Source organism: Macrobrachium rosenbergii, chromosome 1, assembly GCF_040412425.1.
Source record: "Macrobrachium rosenbergii isolate ZJJX-2024 chromosome 1, ASM4041242v1, whole genome shotgun sequence".
Lineage (NCBI taxonomy): Eukaryota > Metazoa > Arthropoda > Malacostraca > Decapoda > Palaemonidae > Macrobrachium > Macrobrachium rosenbergii.
In genome coordinates this window covers 25,037,279-25,062,284 of record NC_089741.1, presented here as the reverse complement: position 1 = coordinate 25,062,284, position 25,006 = coordinate 25,037,279, and the positions used below count along the sequence as shown (strand labels likewise).

The window sequence follows — 25,006 nt, the reverse complement described above, 5'->3', positions numbered from 1 at the left end:
CGTATCACCATTTTTTGTTAGAACTTATGCTGTATGGTATTATGAAATAAAAGTCATCTTCAATAAATACTGTATACAGGAAATACATTATCAAGAAATCAGTCAGAATGGCCCTCAAACTGGTATTTTTCTGTCTTATTAGGTATTTGGCCTTCATCCAGTGACAAACATTGGAAGCACAATATTGGAGAGATATTACAGCAAATTTAAGTTTTTATAAGTCCTAAATTAAAAGATTGTTATACGTAAAACTCCAGAATGATGTGTTTTTCAAACTACAATATTCTAAAAAAAAAAAAATTCACAAACGAATGCTGGGTGATAATGTAACTGTACAATACTTTTGTATTTCAGGAATCCAAATCAGCTCTGAATCTCTTCACTTCATTGCGATGACTGACTTGTATTAAATATAATTTTATGCTTACTGTAAATATTTAAATGTTATATTTCTATTTTTGAGTTCCTTGTTTGGGTTTTGTGTGCATCTTTGATCGATGCAATAGCAATGTGAATGATACATACGGATACAATCCTTTGCTTTTCTTAAGCCTGATTTACTTAGGGTATTGTTAGGGGAAGGTTTATTTTAATTTGTTAAATTTGTTTGTTGGTCATTGCAAGGTATGATTTAGGTGAGAGACAAGTAGCAGATAGCTGTTGCTCTTATCAATTTGTTTTGTTGCTATTATGTTATTATTTTCTTATTTGGCTTTAATTTTGTGGAGGCTATTGTGTAGGACAAAAAAGTGCCTTTTGTCATGCTTAGTCTGAAGAGAAAGAGCAAATGGATAATGGGGAACAAGGTAAGTGATAGGTATTCAGCATAAGAAAGGGACAGTTGTAATGGAAGCAGAGTGATTCAGCAGCATCTCGGTAGCAAGAGAATTACGATAGCCATTCAACCAACTACTGTATTCAGTGGGTTGATGACATTTTTACTGAAAATGCTGAGAAATATGGCCTGGCTGATGAATAATATTTGGTCTTCTAAGACCAAAAACAAGCTTTTCTTATAGTAAAGGAATTGTTTATTATTCACAGCTAAGATGGTGAATCCTTAAGAAACAGATGCAAATTGGAAGTGAAAGCCATAATTTCCTGTCCATTTGTATGTTGTCTTTAATTCACTTCCGTCAACACAAGAAATTATTGGACCATTCTAAATTTCAAAACAAGTGTTCCCTTCAGGGATGAATAAGACTAACCTGTATGTTACATAAGAAAAAAATTAGATTTTGGAATATCAAAGTACATGATTTTGTCAGATTTGATGTAGAAATTGCATAATCTCACCAATGCAAGTGCAAAACTGTCTCAGACACCCCAAGTAGTTGGTAAAGGAAATGTTTACTTTTATTTTCATCAGATAGGAAGGCTGAAAAGAGTGAGGAAAACTGTAACTGTACATCATGAAGGTGCTTTTAACTCATTTAAGTATCACCATTAATGTTATTTATAATGCTGTAGTTATTCAAAATGTATACCCATTATGAAACAATGCTAAGAGGTCATTAACCTGCTAAGGAAGTAAAATGGCCAATTGTGATGTAAGAGAACAGATGTATGACCAGTCAGTGTGAAAATAAGAAAACATAAGGATGTCAACAAGTAGAACTTTGGACCTCAGTCCTTAAATGAAGACAAAACAGCTGGCATATTTAAAGCATTTATGTAGCATCTCATCACATTTATGATCATCTACAGCCATAAGACTGTGTGGAAAACCATCGCACAGATTTATTGGGAGTGGAATGGGATACCTCTCATCCATGGTAGTGCACATTGTTGCATCTTAATGAATGTGGATGCTGACACTGCCAGGTGAGTTAGCCTACATGCATTAAAAGTGGTGCAGACACCAGAGGTGATAGTGGAAGTTTTTTATTGAAATGAAGATGGACAAGTATGGTATTTCTCAGTGATTATTTTAGTTGTAGTTACTATTGGGAAAAGTGTTAGTGTTAGTGTTCATGAGTGCTGTAATTGGAAAGTTTTTTCATAATCATCTTGTAGGAGGCACCATTGAAGGTTCATGGTTCTGGTCTAATTATTAATATGCTATAGCTTAGCAGTAGCTTAAACCTCCTGTAGTATGAAAATCTCATCACCTGACCAATGGTATCCAAAAATTGTCTTGAGTGGGTGCTAGCAAGCAAGTTAATGCTGATTTTTGTTTTTGTGCAATTACGTCTGTAAAATTTAGTAGGTAATAGGGATTCAGAGGTCATATCAAGGTCATGCAATATTCATTTTGGATGGAGATGAGTCGTCTTTGGTGTAGCTGTATTGATGTGAATGGTGCAAGATTTCATTTTCAGTTCAATAGGAACTTAAAAAGTGTCCCTGCTGTATTTAGACAGCACTTGCATTTTGGTTTAGAGCTCACTCTTTGAGTTTGCCCATGACCTTGTTTCTACAAGGACTACAGAATTTTGTAGCAAAGTTGGCTGCTGCTTTAGTCTTAAACTAGTTTAGTTGGTGATGGGCACCAGTTTTTTCATACGCGGCTTGAAGCAGTTACTTTTAACTGTGCAGTAGATAAGACTTGATTGCTAACCGATGCACAAGACCAGCTGAAGAATCATGGGTTTAACACAGAATGGGGTACTATGCAGATTTTGTTAGGTATCATTTGACCTTCACAGGGTAAGTGGAGAGACAAGAATAAGATGTGCAATAGTTTTGGAGACTTTCCATGTATGAGTAACCCTTGAAATCTGCCAGTAGAAGTAACTTGGGGTCCACTTTTGTATCATTTGTAATTACGAGTGCTTGAATTGACCTTTCGCAATCACTTATTTGGTATATTAGGCTTATGGAAAGCAGTGGTTTGTACACTAAAATTTTTTAAACATTTCAGTATTAAGAGAATAGGACTGTGTATCATGCCAGTATTCATGTAGGTACGGGCACATAATAGCAATTCAGATAGCGTTCAGCACAGATTTTGTAGTTCAGGGTAAATAGAAAGTTATCCTTAAGTCTGTCAACATCATCTGCAGATTGGAACTTGTCACTGAACAAATGCGTTTAATTTACAAGTTGTGATGCACAAGTGCTGTGTAGGTACTTTATTTCATTCATATTTAAATAGAACTTTAGTTCACGAAATGGCTCTTTTGTATGGCATCAGGGAGCAGTCAGGTAAAAAAAGCAGTGAACTCTTTCTCTGCGTTATCAAGTGGTGAAGGCATTTTCCAGGAAATACAGCCCTTTTTGTGTGACCATATGTTACATTGATTTTTTTCAGAAAAATTATTAGTCTCATGGAAATCCCAGTTGTTGCATTTCATAATTTCCCATCAGCACCATTTGAGGGATGTTTTGTCTTGTAGACCACTCGTTTTTGCATTTAGAACATTTTTCTGATTTTGTCATTTTCTCTTCTGACAAGGCCAAAGATAGGAAAGACAAACCTGAATAGTATTGTTAGTCTTTCCTGTCATTGAACTTGAAAAACTAAAAGTGACAAAACCAGAAAAAAAGATAGAATTACTAGTAGAACTAGTGGTTCAGACGATTTAAAGATCTATTGCCCATTCAGTATTATATAGAAAGACATCTTATATCTTGATCAAATTCATTTTATTGTGGATAAAAGCAGTTCTTTAAAGAAGGGCAACTTCATTAACTTTCTGAGTGTCAAGCCCCTCTGTACTAACCATGTTTTCTGAGATATACTTAATTGTTATTCATCTTTTTACAACAAATCATGATTGATTCAGGCTCTTAAAGTAAGATTAAACTACGCCTAAGGTAAATGTGTAGATGCATACACCAAAAATGTACATTAGCAGGGATGGTGAAAACCAAAACATATTCGGTCTCCAGAATGTTGTTTATTCATGTTGCTTTTACTAGAGGATACATTGGAGGGCAAAGGTTCCTGCTTTTACTTTGATGTTTTCTGATCTGCCCATACCAAAAATACAATTGTATGTATAGTATATGTGTATATTCTACAATAATGTATATACTTTTATTGTGTAGATTTGTGTATGTGGTTGCATAGATGCTTTTATGTTCTTGACAAAGGTTTGGTTATTTTCATACTTTTAACTCCTTTATTATAGAATTTTTGCCAAAAGATTATTTTTGCTTCACTGAAATCCCAGTAACAGAAGGCCTCATGGTGGATTCATTCACATCAGTTTTAATAGTCGTTATCAGAATTTAAGATGAAAAAAGCTTGGTGTAATTGGTAACATATGAACAAAGTGCAGTAGGATAAGGTCATTAAAGTCACTTATACATATCACTGGTCAGAGTAATTAACCACCATGATGTAACTTGGTGGTTACCATTTCTCTTGCTCAAAGTAGGATATCTTCATTGAAGTCTTAGCTTATTTCAACACAACTGTTGTATTTATTAGTAATTTATAATAAAAAAAACATTTTCTCTTTAGTATATTTAATTTATGTTTGACTTAGTGGTCTGGCTAAAGTAATAATAACTTTGCTTGAATTTATATCAAATGGAAGTATTTTCCTGCTGAACTAGAAAACTCTTGTGTCAGAACTTTGGCCTTGTACAATATGTCAAGTTCCAACATCATCTTTGTGTCTTTCTCATTTAGTATTTTGTTACAAACCTCTTGGAGAATGTCAGTGTCACATTATCCACCAGCCTTAATTTTAAAATTTTGGTAAATATTTTCCTTTCAAGAATATATAAATTCATATTTTTAGGTAGCAAATATTTAAAGTTATGTAAAACAAAATACCACCTGTAAGGACTTTCACTGTATTCGTGATTATAGCATCCATGAGCAATTTCCATTTTCAATAGGACCCATGACCAATTTCCATTTTCATTAGAGGGCCATCATGTATAACAGCTCAATTATGAGCATTGTCAACCAGCTGGTTAGTAGGTGAGATATTTCCAGTCAGTTGTTCACAGATCTAGATTGTTTTTATTGGCTATAATTAAATGACTCTTGCTCCTTACACAGGCTTTATATCTCTCTTAAGTATCAAGTTTTTTTTATACAACCTAATATTTTGGGAGTCTAAATTTCAGCTGTAAATCATTAGCTAAATTACTATTTTTGGTTATGAGATTCTGTGATACTACAGGATTGCTTAGCAGACCAGTACCACTGTTTGAGTTTCAAGTTTGTGAATGAATTCACCATAGATAGTATACTCTGTGATAGTATACTCTGTGAGCTCAAAGTCTGATATTTTTGGGGGGTGAGTTAGGAATGTATTTTGTAATTCTCACTTGTACAGAGGTAGTAATGTAGTCATATTGTTATTTTTGTAAATTGTATTAAGCTTTCTGTACGAATATGTAGATATATGTAGTATATAATACTGTGGTCATACAACTTTTGTGCATTTTAGATTCTTATATTTATAATGTTAGGTAGAATGTTCAGTTTCATAATGACTTAAAATTTTAGTCAGGTATTTACATAAATGTCATCCATATTTTTATTTTGCTTAAAGTAAAGAAAATTGTACCAGGCATTGTTCAAGAATGATTGTATTTGAGATGTTATAAATGTACAAATTTCTTTATGTAACTACTTATTAGCAGAGAATGAAAAAAATATTCTTTACCCCTAAATACTTTGTGCTCTTTCTCCATTGTTAATCATATGGTGTCTGTTCATATAACCAAGTTCCCAAACTGTTGTGTGCTTCCATCGTATGTTTTCATGATTGTATTAAATGTCTGTGACGTTCCAGTTGAGTATGCATTTTTCATCTCAGCATTATTTTTTTGGACGTAGGGTTCATTCATTTTCACTTTGCTAGTTTATTGTTCACTAACATTTAAAAATTGTAAGGCTCTTGATCTGAAAGACCTTTAGGACTTGGTAGTGGAATGTAGGCTCGGCACTATTTGCTCGAACTGTGGGGAGGAGTTGATTTCAGGGTTAATGGGTGACTCAGTTGATATCCGAAACAGTGATTGAACATGTAGCTATCAACCTTTAATTATCTGTAGCCAGATGAACAATTGTTGAATAGTAAAAAGCTATTTTCATTTTCATCTTATTCAACCAAAGTTCATTAACTTATTTCATCATTCCCTCATGATGTTTTTTTTTTTTTTATATTAAGAGTAGGATTTCTGCAAATAACAGAAATGAGTTGGAATATGGAAGCTTTTTTTTTTTTTTTTTTTTTTATAGTAAATTGGCTTTGTCTTAGGTATAGTTATTTTTCTTTGTAGAAATTAAGATCTAGATGATTTTTCCAATGACAGCATTCAGTGATTATTTTGGCTTTCATAGGTCAAGTAAACACTGGCATTCTCATTGGGCAAAGAGGTCACTAAACAATTTATTCAGCATATAAGTAATTATGTCTCTGATTTAGCAGATATAACTTACCTAGTAATAATGTGTAGCTTTGCTGTTAACATGAAATGCTGAAAACAGTTACTGTGATTGATATCATACTCATCTAAAAGTAATGCTAGAGTCAGACCCACATGAAATTATTAGGAGGCTGTAGAATTTTTTTATTTATTGCTGAGCCTGAAAATTCATACCATCAAGATATGTAATTGTAATTTCATTTAATAGTAGATTTCCTATGAATGTCTGAAGCTTTTGTGTTTATTATTGAAAAAAGTTGTGGTGAGCCCAATAATTGAAGATTGATTAGTACAAAAGTAGAAATTAAACTGTGACTTGCCTGCATTATCAGTGAGGAGTGGCATTCATTGCCTTCTTAAAACAGCTAAAGAAGATGTTCCTGGATTTTAATGCGATTACTTTTGGAAGATAACCTATAGCTAGAAAAATATTACCAAAGGCAACCAGACCAAATGCTAGAGTGGGTTGCTTTAGCTCCTTCAAGGTAAGAACTTTCATTACAGTGTGGTGTTGATCATGCTACTTCTTACACAATTGCAAAACTTGTTTGTTCACTACAACCCCTTGAATAATAAGGTACCTTATTTCCATAAAGGAAATCCACACTAGGAAAGAACTTCCTCAGCACAAGCCCAGACCCTCCTCTTGACACCTATCATCTTTCTTCATGATGTTTGACTTTGTATTGTTCACAGCCTCATGTCACTCTTACAGTTTGTCAGTGCCCCAGTTTTTATTATTATTTTGAACTTTCTCATTTGCTGCTCTTTTCATGTTTTATAAAACTTGTTATATCCGTTAATATTTTTTTTTTTTTTAGTATGCCTTATGCAGTAAGATTCAGAGCTTTAACATCTCCAATGTGTAGTTTTGTAAGTGTTTGTTCCTGCAGAAATACAGACCATCACCTTTTATAAAGAGCAGCCTTCAGTGCAAGTTGAATCAGTTGTTGAACAAGGTGGGGAATACCCCTCATCTACTGACACTACCTGCTTTTTGAAGAGGCGTTGCTGTTCTCATGAGTGCTAAGCTTGAACTTGTCTTTTTTGCTTGTTTGTTTTTTTGTTTTCAGAGGTTTGAAGGGTTAGCTCCTTCATCCCCTCCATTTTCATTCTTAATGAGTCCTGCCTTAGTGGTATCAGTTACAGTCCTTCCACAACAGCGCCAAAAATCATAGCCACTTGTTCCTTGCATGAAGGGGAAGTAAGAATCCAAACGGGCAGGAAGGAATTTCAGATTTTCCTTATTCCCCCCTATTGTCACTGTCGGTCACTTCCAATCTCTTTCTCTTTCCTTAATGGGAGGGAATCCTTAATGGGAGGGAATAGAAACCTCCTACCAGATTGGTGTTAGACTCCATGTTACCCTATTAGAGGTCGTGCAGAGTAAACTTTCTTATCAAACCCTGAGTGACAGTGATTTGTAGCCAAATCTATGAGTGTGGCTAGGCTTTAGGTTCTTGGGATGGGAAAAAGCCAATTTCTCTAAACCTAGACCAGTATCCAAGCCTCTTTTCCCTTCAAGAAGAGAAGGAAAATTTCCGAACCATTACATCCTCCTCCAGCTACAGTTGGGAAGGGGGAAAATAATGGGGGGCTTACTATGTAATTATCCCATTGTTTTGGTTGCCGTATTTTGAGGGTTGCTTTTCCTGCCTTTGGCAATCGTACTGGGAAAGGGAGTGGAGTCCTGGGTACCGCAGGCCTCTGGGGTGAACACCTTAGAGTTATCATGAATATTGCCCTTCCCTCGCTCAGATAATGATGAAAAGTGCTAGAACCATTAGGGACCAGTCTCCAAAGTATTTGACAGTTGACTCTCTTGAGTGAGCGGTGGATGGGACTGGAGCTGGGTCTGCAAACCATAATCATTAAGGATAATGTGATGCATACGTTCCCTAAATGGAATGGTAACATACCCAGGTATATGTTTGGATTACTTCTCAGTTTACCTTAATTCCCAGATATGACAAAACGGAATATCTGATCTCTGTCCTGTAGCAACTGTACCTATGAGGGTTAGTCAGGCATCAAGGTCTGCAACAGACAGACCCTCAATGAGTAGGCCCAAACCAACACCAGTGTCAACATTATCGTGAATACCTATGGGTCAGTAGTTAGTTTGAAATAAGCCCTCCAAGTGTATCTTGAGTGGTTTCTGATACATGAACTGAAGTCTGGAAAGCAGTTGTCTAGGATTTTCAGTACAGCCTTCTCCATTATCACATTTCTGTGCACAACATGGAAAATTTTGAAGAATCTGTAGAGTAAGCATGAAACAGGATTAGTCTGTGGGAGAAGGGAGGGTGACAATACACGAGAGGAAGCCTGTAGCCACCCTAAACGCATACTGTTCAGTGTTCCACCCAATGTTGTGTCATGTTGCCTAAAGGCATGGCAGGTATTCCCCACCTCACAGCAGAGGAGAGGAGGGGTGACAACTAATGCAACCTCCTCCCTTTTTCTCATTCTCACCCTTCTTGGATGAAGCCTGTCCATGGGGTGTGAAGGGTCAAACCACTGACCCCTTCTGGAGGAAGAAGACATGTCAGTAACATAGCTGTCCCTAAAGGCTTGGCTGCAGAGCCTTTCATGGTTCCCAGAAAAAATTTGAGGACACTGTATAGTGCATGAAGGGTACTCTTTTTCACCATTGCTGCCTTGACCTTATTCAAAAAGAATAGAGGTACCCCGGGCTGATCCATTTAAGTGGCACCACTCACATGGCATAATGTCTGGAAATAAGACTGCGAACACCATACACCTTTTACAAGTCAAGGTTAGCAGACTGCATGAGAGGAGGGTCAGCGTCCAGCCACTTGACACTAACAGTCTCCTGAATTCTGCCTTCTCCAAAAAGATTCCTAAAAAGGCAAAGTCCGCAATTGTGTTAATGCATAAGTCCAGCCACAACACAGCATGGAATGAAGCCACGGCCACCAACTCCACGATTACTGATTCAGATGGGAGAAGAAAATCCCTTCTGCCGTAAGTTGCTCCAGCCCACAGGACGGTTGACAGATCCACCTGTAGGGGGTGGGTCTTTGCCTATTCTGGTAGGTAATATTTCCACTATTGTGTCAGAGATGGAGGAAGCGTCATAGAGGGGTGGCTGAATGAAAGTGAATAATCCAGTTTGGAGATCAGATATACAACCTTCTAAAATTTGCCCCTCACAAGATGGGACCATGGCATTTGAAAGGATGGTGTGAACTCTAGGTTGAAACCCAAAGTAAACTCAATACAAGACCAATTTTTGAGGGTCTCACTGGATGTTTCCCCCTAGATCATTGAGCTCAGAAAAAAGCCAAATGACCCAACCAAAATGCCTTTCCAGCTAGGTTTGCACAGGTGCTAAGTACAAGGGACCATTATATTGGATAGAATATGTGTAAAGGTGAGCTCCCTCCACTGAAGTAGAGAGCGCCATGGTAGCCTGGGGCTGTTTGGCTCTTGTGATTGAAACAAGCCTCAGGATGAGACCCAAACACAAAAGTCACAACCAGAAGGGATAAAGGTGACCGTATGCGATCACCATTATTGTCTTCTTGCATATCCCAGGTCAGTCTGCACCAAGGATTTTAGGGCCATTCCTATAATAGTCTGGAGACTGTGAGTGGGACGTCATGGCAGCCCCAGAGGACTGCTGCAACTGGCAGTTTAGGAAGTGCAAACTTCCCTACATGCTTCTGAAGAAACATGAGCATGGGCAGAGTCATTCTCCATATAATGTGCATAGATAGACCCATCAATGATTGGTTACAAGCAGACCTGTAATCCAAAGCATCTATCTCTTTTTCATGATAACCAGCCCCTGCAAACAGGTACATTGTTGCCATGCCCATTAGAGGGATGATGACCTCAGAAAGACTTCCTATCCTTTTTGTGAGGGCCTGCCTTTGCACTTTCTTCCTTTTGTCCAAAGAGGAGGATGATGGAGGTGAAGAGGAGGAAGATGGCAGAGCATGGGAGCATTTCTTTGACCACCCTCAAATGCAGGTCAGCTCAAATTCAACCTCTTCAGTGTCCACAGACAAGGCAGACATCCCCAAAGGGACAGCAGTGTGAGCTGTTGAAGCAGCCTCAGGAATAGCAGCAGGTACATCATCTGACCTGCAAGCAGAACCTTGAGGAGAAGTTAAGGGTAATAGGACATTATCTTGAAACACCAAGCCATAAAAGAAACCTTGGGCTGAAGCCAAAGCCTAAGGAAGGCTGGCCTGGAATGCCCAGGAAAACCATCAAAACCTTTAACAGTTTTTCTGTCTTTTGGGTTGTCTTGGTGCCACACTATCAGAGGCTGGAGAAGCCTATGATTATTGGGGCAGGGGGTAGGATTTTTCTTACCTCTGCACCACCATTACGCACAGGTCTAGCAGCGGGGTCGTCATCCAGGCCATACATGCCATCCACAGAGATACTAATATGGGTAGTCAAAAGTCCAGGAGGATGTGTAGGGGATGGGGGTGGCCACAGAACAGCGAAGAAGAGATACCGGGAATATATTGCCCTCAGACATCAGTGGAACTTCATTTTCCTCTAACCACCCCTGGGGAGACCAAGACACAAACACAGGACAACTGAGATGAACACTCCTGACCTCTGCAGAAGCACAAAGACAAATGACAGTTGCAGGCATGAAAAAAAAAAAAACACACACACACACACACACACACACACACTCTCTCTCTCTCTCTCTCTCTCTCTCTCTCTCTCTCTCTCTCTCTCTCTGAACGACATCCAGGACACCTGTATTTTACCTAAGATGGGACATCAAGCACCATGCAGACTATCAAAACAGGCCATAATTATAAACCACAAGACATGGTGGGGAATTAGAATTATGTCTTCACAGTATGCTGGTCATACAGAAACTGACACTGGGCAGATATGTGTACAGTGATTAGCCACAATCCCTGCACTGGCTGCTGCCAAACTTAAAAACCTTGTTACATCCACTAAAAGACAGGGGTTTGTATTCTAGGAGGAACGACTTTTGACTCACCAAACTTCGACATGCCTTGTATTTACTTGATAGTAAAGTTCCTGTTGTGGATGAGTTCCTAGTGACTGGGACTTCCATTATTCTCAGCTGAATTTTTCTTCTTTTAAAGAAGCTTTCTAGTCATTAATGTGAATAATGACTATAAAAAAGGTTTTATTAAAATTAGTACAAACAAAAAGATTAATTGATAAATTGTATTCCAAAAGCTCTTAACAGTAACTTCTTAGATGCTTAAGTCTTATGCAATCATAACATGCAAACTGTCATCTAATAACTAAGGAATGTAAATTATATTTGGCAATACATGGTAACATTCAACTTCATACACAAGTTTAAAAGTATCTTAAACTAAAGCTTGTGTCAAAACTGGCAGTGAAGTACAATTTGTTAATCATTTAGTCTGTAACCTTTACAAACATTAGTTAAAATTTATGGTAATGGTCTGCATATGCTTATTAGGAGAATTAACTGTCTTGCGGGTAACAGGTGCATACAAAGCTGTAACCTGATTCACACCAACATTAGACACTGATGTTGAAGGCCGTATCTGTACAGAAGTAACAGGTGTTGAGCTGGAGCTACCACTTCGAAGTAGAGCAGGCGTTGCAGTCGACACATGAGAGGTAGGTGGACTGGATGCAATTGGTAGCACACTGGTAATCGGAGATGGGGTTGATGCAATTGTCATCAAAGAGGACACAGGAGCCAATGAAGGAGAGCCTGCTGAAGGGGGTGGTGGTGGTGATGAGACAGAAATTTCTGCATCATCTTCCTTTTCTTCCTGTTCACTTGTATCTTTATCCATATCTCCCAGGATGTCCAGCCCCTTTTCACCATGTTTATGATGAACATTTTCTACATGTCCTTTCAAGTGTTCCTTCTGTGTGAACCTGTATGTGATTAAAAAAACACTTAGTAATAAAACTAATGGAAATACAAGAAAGCACTGAGGTATTAATATACTTAAAAATTCCTGAAAATTACAAACACTCACAACACATTATGTTTGGCAGCATACAAAATGGTAGACCATTCAAAACTGATGGAAGCAATGATCACAAAAGTTTAGATGCTATAGGCATGTGCACTAATTCTCATCTGAAGATTCTTAGTTCCTAAGGGGATACAAACACTACACCTTTCACATATGGGGTATCCTGTGCATGTACTGGACTGGCTCTGCATTGACTAAACAAGGGTGGTACCCAGGTGGAGATGGAGGAGAGGGGATGCTCTTTCTCACCCAGCCAACACTACCTGTTGTCCTTGCATTGTCTTTTGGGTGAATTTTGTGCCTTTGTGATTTACCGATCCTAAGTGCTCCCTTATGTTTCTGGTGCCTTTATCTGCCTGAATGTGCTAATGTTGTGATTGTTTTTTTATGCTTATATGCTTTTTGTTGGTTCTTTGCCTCACTGGAGAGCAAACAAGATCAGCACTGTTACGAGGGTCATGGTCAACTTTGTAATTGTCACCTATTGTGGTAAATCAGAACTCGGTATTTCTTGCTGGGGCATGGTGTGCTCACGTGATTCCTCATGCCCTGAATGTGCTAAATGGCCTTCTCAATAATGGAAACATTATGGGAAGAGAAAGAGAGAGCTTACAAAGGATGCTTCATCCAGCAGATACCCCACAAAGTTGATCCACAGTCTACCCGCCCCCCCACCATACCCCATCCCACCTCTCCTAGCATTTCTTCTGACAAGACCAAACTACAGTTTTATGAAGCCAACCATGCCTTCACCAGACTAGGAAGAGGTGAAACAACTAGAGTCCTTACAACTTAAAAAGGTATGGCCTTCTCAATCATAAATATTTTACATCATAATAAATCATATGTATTTTTAGATTTAATTCAACGAAATAAAATTCTGTTTCTTGGCTGGGCAGCAAGGCAACCACCAGTACGGTCTCCCCAACCCTGCAATGCATCTACCTACCAGGAAGTACCACTAGTAGCCAAACTGGTGGAGGTTCTTCCTACCCACACCCTGCCCCCAGCATCTCTTGTAGGAGCAGGAGGGTAGCCGCCAAGAAATATTGCTGATCTCCACCACCTTCATCCTCCTAATCATCGTCTTCCTCGTCGGAACCTTCCCAACGATGGTCAAAGGCAAAGAAAAACGAGCATCCCTATACGTAAACTATTCCCACTCTTTTCCCAGAAGGCTGAGGAGATCCAGTTGGTCCCTGTCCAGTGACTGACCTTCCCCAGAGGAGGCACCCACCTTCACCACTCAGCTCTGGCAGGAGCAGGGCCTTGGGTTCTCTTGGAACCACCATTCTTGCTCTTACCATCACTCCCAGTCCATATGGAGTACAGAAAGCATTCAGAGGATGGAGGCCAGTCATAGACCTCTCCGCACTGAACAGCTACTTCAGACAGACACCCTCCACAGTGGAGACTGCTTGTTCAGTGCTGCATTCCATCAGATAAGTTAACTTCATGATCTTGATTAATCTCCAGAATGCTTATTTCCATATCCCTAGTCACCATAACTGACTTTCAGTTCAATTATGATTTATTATTCAGAACATGAACCTTATTCATATGGAACAAGCCCTTGGAGGCCACTGACTTGAAATTCAAGCTTCCAGCAAATGTGAGTTCATTTGAAAGAAGTAACAAAGTAACAGGAAGTACAAAAAGAAGAGATAAGTTATTAGAAAAGAAAAAGTAAGTGCCGAATCTCTGCTTGAACTTTTGAAGTGCCAATTGCACATCCTCCTCAAGGGGACTGTTCCACATCACAACGGTGTGAGGAACAAAGGACCTCTGGAGGTTTCACAGTGAGCCACATTTATTGCATATTGGTGCTGCTGTTCAGCATACCTGGTTGCTCTCGGCAGATAAAGGGGATCAGGGATAAATTGTGAACGTGAAAGATCTCTGGTAAAATACAACTTATGAAAAAACTGAAAAACGAGACCATCCATCGATGTCCCAAGTTATGAAACTGCTAATGTTAGGAACGACAAATAACCTAAAACAGGTTGCACTGATTTTATCAGTTATAAATATGTGAGGCCTTACATATAATACAAACTTCCATTCACCTAAAGGGGAGGATGGGGTGGAAAATCTGTACAAGATCTGCTAATCAATAGTGTTTTCATTTTACTGGAGTTCAGCCTCATATCCTACTGACTACACCAGTCATTAATCTGCTCCATGTCACGATTGAGACTAAGGGCAGCTTCACTTCTCATAAGTGGAGACTTACTACACCCACAACTGTAGCATCATCAGCATAATGAACAACCTTGCTTTCAAACCCATGTTGCTTCCTAGAGAAAGACAAATAACCAGCTCATCAGTGGCAAGTAATCCTGGCCCACCTTACATCCCCGGAGAAACTTGTTCCAAACTTGATTAGTCATCTTTGTTTGCTCCACTGGCAGCTGAAAAGTCATTGGTTTTTTCTGAACAAACAACCACATCATATGGTCCTCTTTAACAACAAAGTTCAGAAAGACAAAGCGGTGGCGTTTAGACCACAATTTCCTTTAGGAAGTCTCACTGAGCACATCTCCCTGGAAGTTACTGCTGCTCTCAGGTGCATCCTACAAAGATTGGGGGAGTTCATTTGGGAGGAGAGTTCACTCCAGGGGTTTGGTCCCCAGACGTGAAGAGGGTGACATCAAATGTGCTATACAGATGACAGCATCATGGCTTGCGCTTCAGACCTTCCATCAACATCTGGAGGGGTACTGAGTGGTAGTTATGAGCGACACCACCATATTAGTGACCTACTTCACCAACCAAGGGGGACGGTTTCCCCTTCATGCCAACTGCCATCCAGATGCACAACTAGGCATCATTGCACAAGACTGCTTAAAGCCAGGTACGTGGACAAAAGAACATCATGGTTAGACCAACTGAGCAATCAGGGCCAGGTTGTAGGGATGGAATGGTCCCTACACCAAGCAGTAGTAGAGAGACTGTTCAACCTATGGGAAGAGCAGATGATCGACTTGTTCACCACCAGACTGGATCAAAAGCTTCCTATCTTTGGCTCCCAGACCCATGAGCAGCAACGAAAAATGCATTTCAACAACAATGGGACAACATTTAACATCTGTCTCCCTTCTGCAGTTGCTACCCATGAGCAGCAACGAAAAATGCATTTCAACACCAATAGGACAACATTTAACATCTGTGTCTCCTCTGCAGTTGCTACATCTTAGGTGAGGTTATACAGCAAGAGAGGCTTTTCTCTCATAACAGTGAGAGAAATCTCTGTACTTTTCACACCTTCTCAACAATGTCTATCATGACAAGTTGACCATCATCTGTCACTTATGTCATAGAAGGGGGTTAATCTCCAGTCAGTACCTCTCTTTAATGTGAAGCAGACTTCTTAGTCTTCCTACGTCCAAAACAAGAGCCTGTCTTTCTCAGCTGTTCAAGGGTACCAGGCAGCACTTGTCCGTGTTCTGCATATGAAGCGTGGACCTGTCCACCTCCCCAGGATTAGCAATGCTTAAGGAGCTTTGAACAGTCTTGCCCTCCTTGATAGGTCATGTCCTGCCCCCTGGATTGGGTTCTGACATTAGTATTCCAAAGCCTCAGGACTGCCCTGAATAAACCCATTTCAGTCACTGGACAAGGATCTTACCCTCAAAACAGTTTCTTCTAGGCCTTGCCTAAGAGAGTGGAAGAGTTACATGGATTGGCATAGCACATCAGATACTGGAACATGTGGTGGTCTCTCGTTTTCCTTCATCCCAGAATCCTTGGCTAAGATGCAAAATCCCTAGGTTCCAGACCCAAAGTTCAAGGGTTTCTCAATTCCCTCCCTCTGAGAATTTGTTGGTGGCGAGCCAGACACAATGTTGCTGTGCCTGATTCGTACCCTATGTTACCTGAGAAGAACGAAGAAATTCAGACAAAGGTGCAAGCACCTTCCCATGAGTACGTGATGCTGCAAGAATGAGGTATCCAAATACACCACCTCCTCCTGGTTACAGGAGGCAATCTCCAAAGCCATAAGTCCCCTGACAGTGTGGGATGACCCTTCAACCCACCCATGAGCTCTTTCTGTTAGGGGTGTTGAGGCCTCTGTTGCCTTCCAGAGGAAATGTCTCAGTCCAACAGGTAATAAGGGTGGCACTCTAGCACCATCAGACTAATCCCCCCCTCCCTCCCCCACTTGAGGGATGCCCATAAGTACCTTGACACCATTCCATTGGGGTTTGTGGTGGCAGCTCAACAAGTAGTGTAGCTACCAAGAATTGCTTGGGTATCCCACAGCTCATTCAAGTGCTCTGGCTAGAGTGTGTGCCAGAGTTCAAGGTGGACCCAAATGAGTACAGGTAAGTGGGGCTGTGAGCCCGTTTTGCTACTTTAGAATGCAAGCCCTCTTTTCCGCTTCTATAAAAAAGGGGCCAAGAAGCCAAAGTAGTGCCATTTATCCAAACCTGTTGATTACATTATCCATAACGAAGCTTCCAACCATGGAGGGGGGGGGGACAGAGTTCTTCATAATTAGTCCCATGTGAGTCCAGTCCGTAATATGCGGAGCAGTGACAGAGGGAAGCACCACCCCACCCTCCCGGGCAGTGTCAGCAGAGCAGCACCTGTACCTTTTCTACATGGTGACACTGTTCTCCCCACAAAGAGTCTATCTATGAAGGTGTAGCTTGTATCCCTGTAGAAACAAATACAAAATGTTTAATTTGTCTTTTCTAGGTATACAAACTGTAGCCTTTCACATTTTAGGTAACCCACCTTGTCCACCCCACTTTGTTGTTTCTCTTCAGTTTCTCATTCTGAATACAAGCAGGAAGAACAGTGGGTGGCATCAGTTAGGTGACCCACTGGCATCAGTTGGGTGAGAGTGGGCATGTCCCCTCTCCCATCTCCACCTCAATACCACCCTTGTTTAGTCCACTTTTAATGACAATACTGTATATCAGTCAATCAACCCTTGTTAGACAGTACACGGCAAGCCCAGCGCATGCACAGAAGGATACCGAATGGGCAACCCATCTCCACCTGGGTACCATCCTTGTTTAGTCAGTGGACAGCCAGTCCAGCCCATGCGCAGGATACTCCATATACAAAAGGCTACCACTTGTATACCTGGGAAAAATACTAATTACTTGAAAAATCTGGTACTTCTCCAGTCTTTAAACAAATACAGTTTGCTGGCAAGAAAAGCGACATATTAAGTCAAACATGCGAGTATTATGAAGCATAATGAAATTGGTATAAAATTCATAATATGCCTAACACAATTCATTAAGTAAAATGTGATTACAGTATATTTATTATAATGAAATTAGTTTAGAATTCACAATAAGCATCACACTAAGAGAGGATTCATGCTAATAAACTGTCGGTCCTTGATTAATGTGCTGTAGACGCACATAAGAAATGAGAATGAAGACTCAACTGACATCCTTCAGGTGAAGCAAGAGGTTTCTGCGTATGGGAAAATGTAGTCAGTAAACCCTCATTAAATATCTGAAGGCTAAAAATAAGACAGGCTCTGCAGACTGTGAGAAATAATTTTTGCCTCTCAAGCTCCCAAGAAAGTGTGATATTCATAAAACACCATCAAAAGGCCACCCAAGGCTTACGTGACCAATGCTCCAGTTTACTGATTTCCAGAATTATGCAATCACAATCATCAACTGTGCCTCCAACTTCTGTGGGTTCTGGTCTAAAGTGGTTAATAAGGCAAGGAATGCTTACAACAAATATTTCTTGAGTACTAACAATGTCTGTTTGTAGAACAAATATTTCTTGAGCACTAACAATGTCTGTTTGTAGAACAAGTCCCAGATTATATTTGTGTTGAAGTGCTTCCCAGAGATGAGAAGATGGAGATGGAGTAGCTTCTTTTTAGTCAGTTACAAAATTCAAATCTACAGCAATCTTTGACCTTGTTAATTCACACAGAAGCTTAAACCTGCTCTACAGCTTCAAATTCATGTAAGCTAATTATACTGACTTCTTTCTTACATACATAATTGTATCCTTATTTGCATACCCTTCACTGCACTGCTGCTCCCCTAATAGATTGTCTAATGTAAATCAGTTTTATTTACCTGCCCATATACCACTTCCTTTCTCTTCCTGCATTGTCTCGTGTATTTTGGGAATTATTCTGCAAGTGTTATTTACTATCCTCAGCCTGATTCACTGAAAAACTACTGTTCTATCAATTTTTATATTTCACACAGCTTTCTTCAGTCACACTCATTCCTCCTGTGGACATTTTCTGATGTCTTCCCAAAAGTCTATGTTTTATCTTTTATACAAGTAAGTAGAGTCTTCTGTTCCTCACTAAACCCATTGTTTTTAATGCCTATATTCCCCAATTATTCTTTCTACTCACTTATCACAATTTTTATAAACAATACCTCACCGTAAAAACACTAATCATGAACATTTTGCAATGAACAGGTTAGGATGCACCCCTATTAAAATATGTCTTTCATGCATTTTTTAGTAGGCTGGAATCTGCAGAGATAGGCCTTATGTACATAACACTGGTTTTCTTAACCCTAACTTTTGTGCACAAACCACCATAAACATGAAAATGTTCTCTTTGTTCTCTCCTCCTCTCCCAATCCCCTTCTTGGTTCCCACATGGTCATTACCTACAGTATACTTTCACTCAATATGGATATTCTTAAGAATCAAGGCTCACAAGTATTATATCTGAGTAACAGAGTAACTAATTTACACAAAGTAAAGGTTAATATTTCTTTTAATCTTATTTTACTTAAAATGGATCAGGAACATGGGGTATTTTTATGCCAGTGAAGCAAATATATTCAAATCTCAACTAAAAGTTGACCTAAGTCTAAAAAAAATTATAGTATACAAAACACAGCACCGAAGTTTCTCATCTTTGGTCTGAAAAAACAACTTTTATGCCCATCCAACTTACCTTGCATTGCAAATATGGCAAACAAACGGCTTTTCTCCAGTGTGGATTCTCTCATGCCTTTCCTTGTGTTCCTTGCGCTTAAATTTTTTCCCACAGTGAGCACAGTTGTACTTACGAATATGGAAGTGATGATCCTCTACATGGCGACGTAAAAGATTAGCATTTGCCAATGTCACTCGACACAACTGGCATTGGCGGGCCTAAAAGATGTAACTCTTGAGACAATGGTATTACAATGCTTTATAAAAAAAAAAGTAGTTAAACATACATATTACAAAAGCTGTAATGAGCAAAGCAAAAACGTTATGGCTAACATAACAAATTTTTCTATCAGACTGAAGTCTTTAGACTTATTTAATAAAAACTCTGACCCAAAAAAATAAATACATATATAGGTGAAACATACTGTTCCAAGGCACATTTAATAAAAATTTTACCCAAAAAAATAAATACATATACTGGTGAAACTTACTGTTCCAAAGCACAAATTTAATCAAAATTCTGACCCAAAATAAATACAGATTGGCAAAAATTACTGTTCAAAGCACAAATTTAATCAAAATTCTGACCCCAAAAAATAAATACATATACTGGTGAAACTTGCTATTCCAAAGCACAAATCTAATAAAAATCCTGACCCCAAAAAATAAATACATATATTGGTGAAACTAACTGTTCCAAAGCACAAATTTAATAAAAACTCTGACCCCAAAAAATAAATACATATATTGGTGGAACAGAGAATAAATAAATACATATATTGGTGAAACGCACTGTTCCAAAGCACAAATTTAATAAAAATTCTGACCAAAAAAATAAATACATATATTGGTGAAACTTACTATTTCAAAGCACAAATTTAATAAAAATTCTGACAAAAAAATAAATATATATATTGGTGAAACCTACTGTTCCAAAGCACAAAATTGGGATCAAGAAATTGGTCCTAACTTTTTATGTGTAAGTCATTGTATGACAGCTTTAATTTCTCAGTATAAGCAAATACAAAAAATGTCTACATATGGTAGTGGCAACCTCATTTTGCATTAGAGGAGATTTAATAACTGCTTTAAGAATTAACAATTTTTAATAGTAAAAGCTGAAAAATAACAGTTTCACTCCATGTATAGTCCCAAAAGTAACAACATTGCTGCTGGTCATTCAGTTTGTGAACATAGCATCCAATACATAAACCCTACATTTAACCAAGTTAAAGGCTGCATTATAGTCAAATCTGAATCATTATCCTTTTTCAAGGTTTCCATGGATGTAATTACTATGGATCCAAACGGGCATCATGAGCAGCTAAAGCTTTTGTTAAAGTCTTCTATATTACAAAGGTAAGGTTACCGGTAGGTATTTGTCCTGACACCCATGCGCCAAGTCCTTTCTCTATCATCATGCTCAATAACACAGAAAAACAGCCTTTCAATATTTGTAGGTTAATGAAGGGTCAATTTTGGGTTCCACCTTCCCGCTACTTATCAGCCGAGAGGAAGACTTTAAACCCCTAGATGAGGACTGTTCATAAAAATCTATAGAAAGGATGTAAAACCCTTCTACATGCCTTCCTACTAGTTCTAGAATATGTTCAGAAAAACAAATGAACAACTAACTGAATACAGACGACATATTTTAGAAAAGTCTGATAACTTGTTGCCTGTGCAATTCACAAAAATTACAAGACTGATGAAGATAAAAGAAAATTTCCTAGCTGTTCAAACTATAATCATAGAAGCTACTAAAATTGGTGAACAATGATGATGAAAAAAAGGACAACTTAAGCGCAGTGAGTAGAACAGTATACTGTATTTGCTCTGTTGCAAAATTGCCATAAGAGTTAACTTGCCTGCTGTGGCTGAGCCAAAGGCTACTTCATCTTTACATAGCTCACTTACACTGATAACTGCTAACGGAACCCACTGATTATGTGAATTTTGGAAAGTAATTGCTCTTCAATGGAACCATGTATAAATGAGACTAATTTGCAGAAAAAAAAAAGCATGCTTTGTACTTCAGGGAACTGAAGTGATGGACTAAGCCATTTCTCCACAGCTGACAGCTCATAAAACCAGAGCATCTATAATAAAAATTACTTGCAGGATGTCTGTGGTAGTGGGTTTCACAGTAGCTTTTCACCATAATAATTTATTTAACAGCATTTTGGTGATTAATTTTCTCAAGTGCAATATTTTATTAATTTATATCTGCAATGTGGCCTAATAACTACCTTCCTAACAGTGGTCCTCATTATGCATGCCTATAAACTGCCTTATAGTCAAGATCAATGCCTTCTCTTGAAAAACACTCTACAGTATTATGGTAGACACTTAACAAAGACCATCATTCAAGACTATGTAAGCAGAACTTTTTAAAAATCTCAGATTGGAATATTATCCCAATCTGTGCAACATTCATAGAACGCCTTGTCACAGAATATTCTTGTTTAGATATACTCTATGGGAAATACACAAGTGCTAATTTTCAGCAATAATCTAAAAGCTCCATTATATCATAATTATATTGCTCTGCGTTTCAACAATTGCCCTGTGTCTCTGAACACCAAGTATAATGAAAAATCAATACATAATATAATTTATGAAGAACTGTAATATCAATTGCAGTTTTCAATTATACATTCTCTTACGTAAAATGTGCAATTTTAAAGTTACGAATTTTAATTATAAATATGGTTTAGTCTACAATAAAAGACGTCTGGTATCCTCATTAAATTTTTAAACATTTGAAAATAAACAAACAGCATAGCAACCATGTGAAGTTCACTGGGGACTGAACATATGAAACCTATTTGTTTCAAACAATTATATTTAACGACAAGACTTCCAAAGAATTCTTGGTAGGTTATCTCAATATGAAGACTTATGTACTTTATAGGTACAGTATTGAAGTATCAGAAGCACAGTAATAAAAAAAAAAACCCTTACCTGCGAAATGGGAGTAAGAGGTGGCGGACATGTCGGGTTTCCGACAGAAGTAGCAGCAGAAGTTGTTGGTGCAGCTGAACCATCAGCACTTGGATTCATTTTTTCATCTTCACCATCATTTTCATCATCATCCTGAAGGTCAGGAATAATTATTAATAAACGTACCAGATGATTATCACGAAAATGAAATGTAGTATGTTTATTAAAACATTGAAAAAGTATTCATATACAGAACAAATGCTTTTAATTGACTACTTTATCTAAAATAAAATGACTTGGTTTACTATAAGTTGTTGAATCATTCTTTCATGAAATCATTTCTGTAACTGAAAAACATCCGTAACACAAAACAAGAATTAAGTGAATTGAATTACTGCATTATTATCCGTAATACAAAACAAGAATAACGTGAATTGAATTACTGCATTATTATAAGAATCTATTACAACTAGAGTACTTATTTCATAATATGAAATGCAGGTGATCTACATAACAAAGATTAATCCCATGCATATTTTCAAAAATGAGTAAATGCTTTGTCAACATACGAAATCAAACCAGAGGATTAATCTTCACTTTGTCCTCCTCATAACTACAGACTAATGCATTTGGTAGCAGAAAATTGTTGGGGACTTTTCGGTCCAAGGAAAACATTTCAGTTCAACACATGCAAAAAATAAATATATAGTTAAAATGTGGAAACACTAGGCAAGCTGCCATACATGCATTTCTAATGTCTCACACATGCTCTTCATCACTATAAAGTTCATTCACTAGTCTCAACTCACTTACTTAAGTACGCTACAAAATAAGTAGTGGAAATAAATGACCTAGTTTGGTGCAGTCCACACTAAGTGCTATTAATCAATCAATCAACAACAAAATGCTGACAGCATTAGCATTTAGACTAGCCAGTATGATCTTAGCTAGATACTACATTCCCACACTGAACTTAAAGTGTTGATTAATATTAAATATAAATGTTGCCAAAAATGCATACCGGGACAGTGCATATAAAACAAAACTTGATACAAACTGGGAATCTATTCCCATGATCAAAGTGAAGTTATTCTAGCAAAGCAAGTGAGGTTAAAACATTTAATAACAACAGTTCTAAGCAAGCAACCGCAACCAATATTATTTACCTTTCAAACGCCACCTTGAAAAAAAAGGAAGATTAAATCCAATGAAACCCAATACAGGGAGGAGAAAGAACCAGGTGAAAAGTCACAAAAAGCCTAAGAATAAGTCTCGGGAAATACATCCCAAGATTAAATTATGAAATAATTAAAAAGAGATGCAATGGTAACATAAATCATTAATGCTTAAACTATGGGCTGCTAACAGCATGAGCTTTTTAGAAATCTCCAAATGAAATTTGATAAGTATCTTGATAGTGTACTGTGTTCTATGTAAATCATGGATTTTCTTAATTTTATCAAACTTCATGTCTGGTATATGATAACTTTTACCAACTCAAGTTCCTTGAGTTTAAAGTTTACTGTACTCTTGATTCCTGCCTAGAGAATATTTCACCTGAAACTAATTCCTCTAGGATAACTAAAATGCAGCACACTCCTACTTGTCTATGACTTTCTAGGAAAGCTCAACTCATAATTTAATGTTACTAATCTTCATAAACAAACAGAACTTGTAGTCCAAAAATCAATTTCTAATAAATAAGGAATTTAGACAAATATACATAAGAAATTTTGTATAGTAATTATGTGCTATTAGGAATTTCTGATGCAATCATTATGACTGAATAAAATACTGCATCACTGTTTAGTGGAATGTTGAACTCCACTTACCATTGAACAATGAAACACATTTTAAATTTTCTAATAAGTAAATGTTCCTTTCCTTTCCTTATCATAAAAATAATTCTGTAATACTTATGAATATTCATACAAAAATGGAAAATATTTTATCACAAACATACACCATACAAATAATTTTACATAAACACAAAATATAATTTTTGCAGGAAAATTAAAGAATAAAAAGTTTTCAATCTTTATTATCATATGAGCTATAAAGCATCCTACGAAAGATACCAAAAATATGATCCCTTTCCAAAAGACCTCGCACACAAAATAAAAACATCAAAGACCGTTTTGGGAGTAAAAAATTTCAAGGCCTCAGTGTTACTTTATTAGGAATATGGAAGGCATAAACATCACAGATTCGATAAGAAGAAATTTTGTGTCTGATTTTTGTACTAAGCTTAGACAAAGACCCCAGTTACCTAAACTTTCATGACGTGCATTTTGATACAACTTAGCGTACTTAAACTAAGCTTATTGCTGTTTACGCGTGCTTTTAAATCTACTTCCAAAGCAAAATTACACTAACATAGATATGCATACATGGCAGAAATTTCACCTTAAAACATGATACTGCAACAAGTATTGTTAATTTTCACCATGTTCATTTCCAAATCTTTGTTTGCTTTGCTATTGTACAGGCAAGGCCTATATGACTACTAAATGAATTTTCAACACTCAATGAATACAGAGAAACCAAAATATGAAATGAAATTATTACAGGACGTAGACAAATGTAGCTTAGAAAATATCTTGTGGTGAGGTCACTTTATTGGCTACTTAAACAACCCAATTGAAAATTGCAAGACAATCAACCACAGCCTCACAACATTCTCCAGTTTTAAAGTCTTAAAAGTGTAGTAATTGGTTTTTAAGCTTTGATTCTTTTTGAATGCCACTTAAAACAGTGATTTTAATAACACAAAAGGTTAAACAATAGTGGATTAGCATTAAATTTCTGTGCAACCTGATAATTCGCGTAGA

The 25,006-nt window shown here is 37.7% G+C and overlaps 2 protein-coding genes across 7 annotated transcripts in view; one reads left to right on the top strand and one right to left on the bottom strand.

Annotated features, from left to right (window-relative positions):
• The window catches only part of fzr (fizzy-related), a 34,811-nt gene extending 29,110 nt beyond the window's left edge, over nt 1-5,701 (top strand). For all 3 annotated transcript variants that reach the window (XM_067113777.1, XM_067113608.1, XM_067113696.1), the window contains exon 11: nt 355-5,701. In XM_067113777.1, coding sequence (XP_066969878.1) covers nt 355-396 — 42 coding nt within the window. In that variant the 3' untranslated portion in view covers nt 397-5,701. The remainder of the gene's footprint in view (nt 1-354) is intronic.
• A 5,822-nt stretch (nt 5,702-11,523) lies between these two features.
• The window catches only part of LOC136843759 (broad-complex core protein isoforms 1/2/3/4/5-like), a 105,963-nt gene continuing 92,480 nt past the window's right edge, over nt 11,524-25,006 (bottom strand). For 3 of the 4 annotated variants that reach the window (XM_067112557.1, XM_067112471.1, XM_067113467.1), the window contains exons 5-7: nt 22,197-22,328; nt 19,252-19,451; nt 11,524-12,234 (exon numbers count right to left, since the gene is read on the bottom strand). In XM_067112557.1, coding sequence (XP_066968658.1) covers nt 11,763-12,234; nt 19,252-19,451; nt 22,197-22,328 — 804 coding nt within the window. In that variant the 3' untranslated portion in view covers nt 11,524-11,762. Of the gene's footprint in view, nt 12,235-19,251; nt 19,452-22,196; nt 22,329-24,200; nt 24,990-25,006 lie in introns of those variants that run through there. The other variant, XR_010854809.1, reaches the window with a different exon arrangement.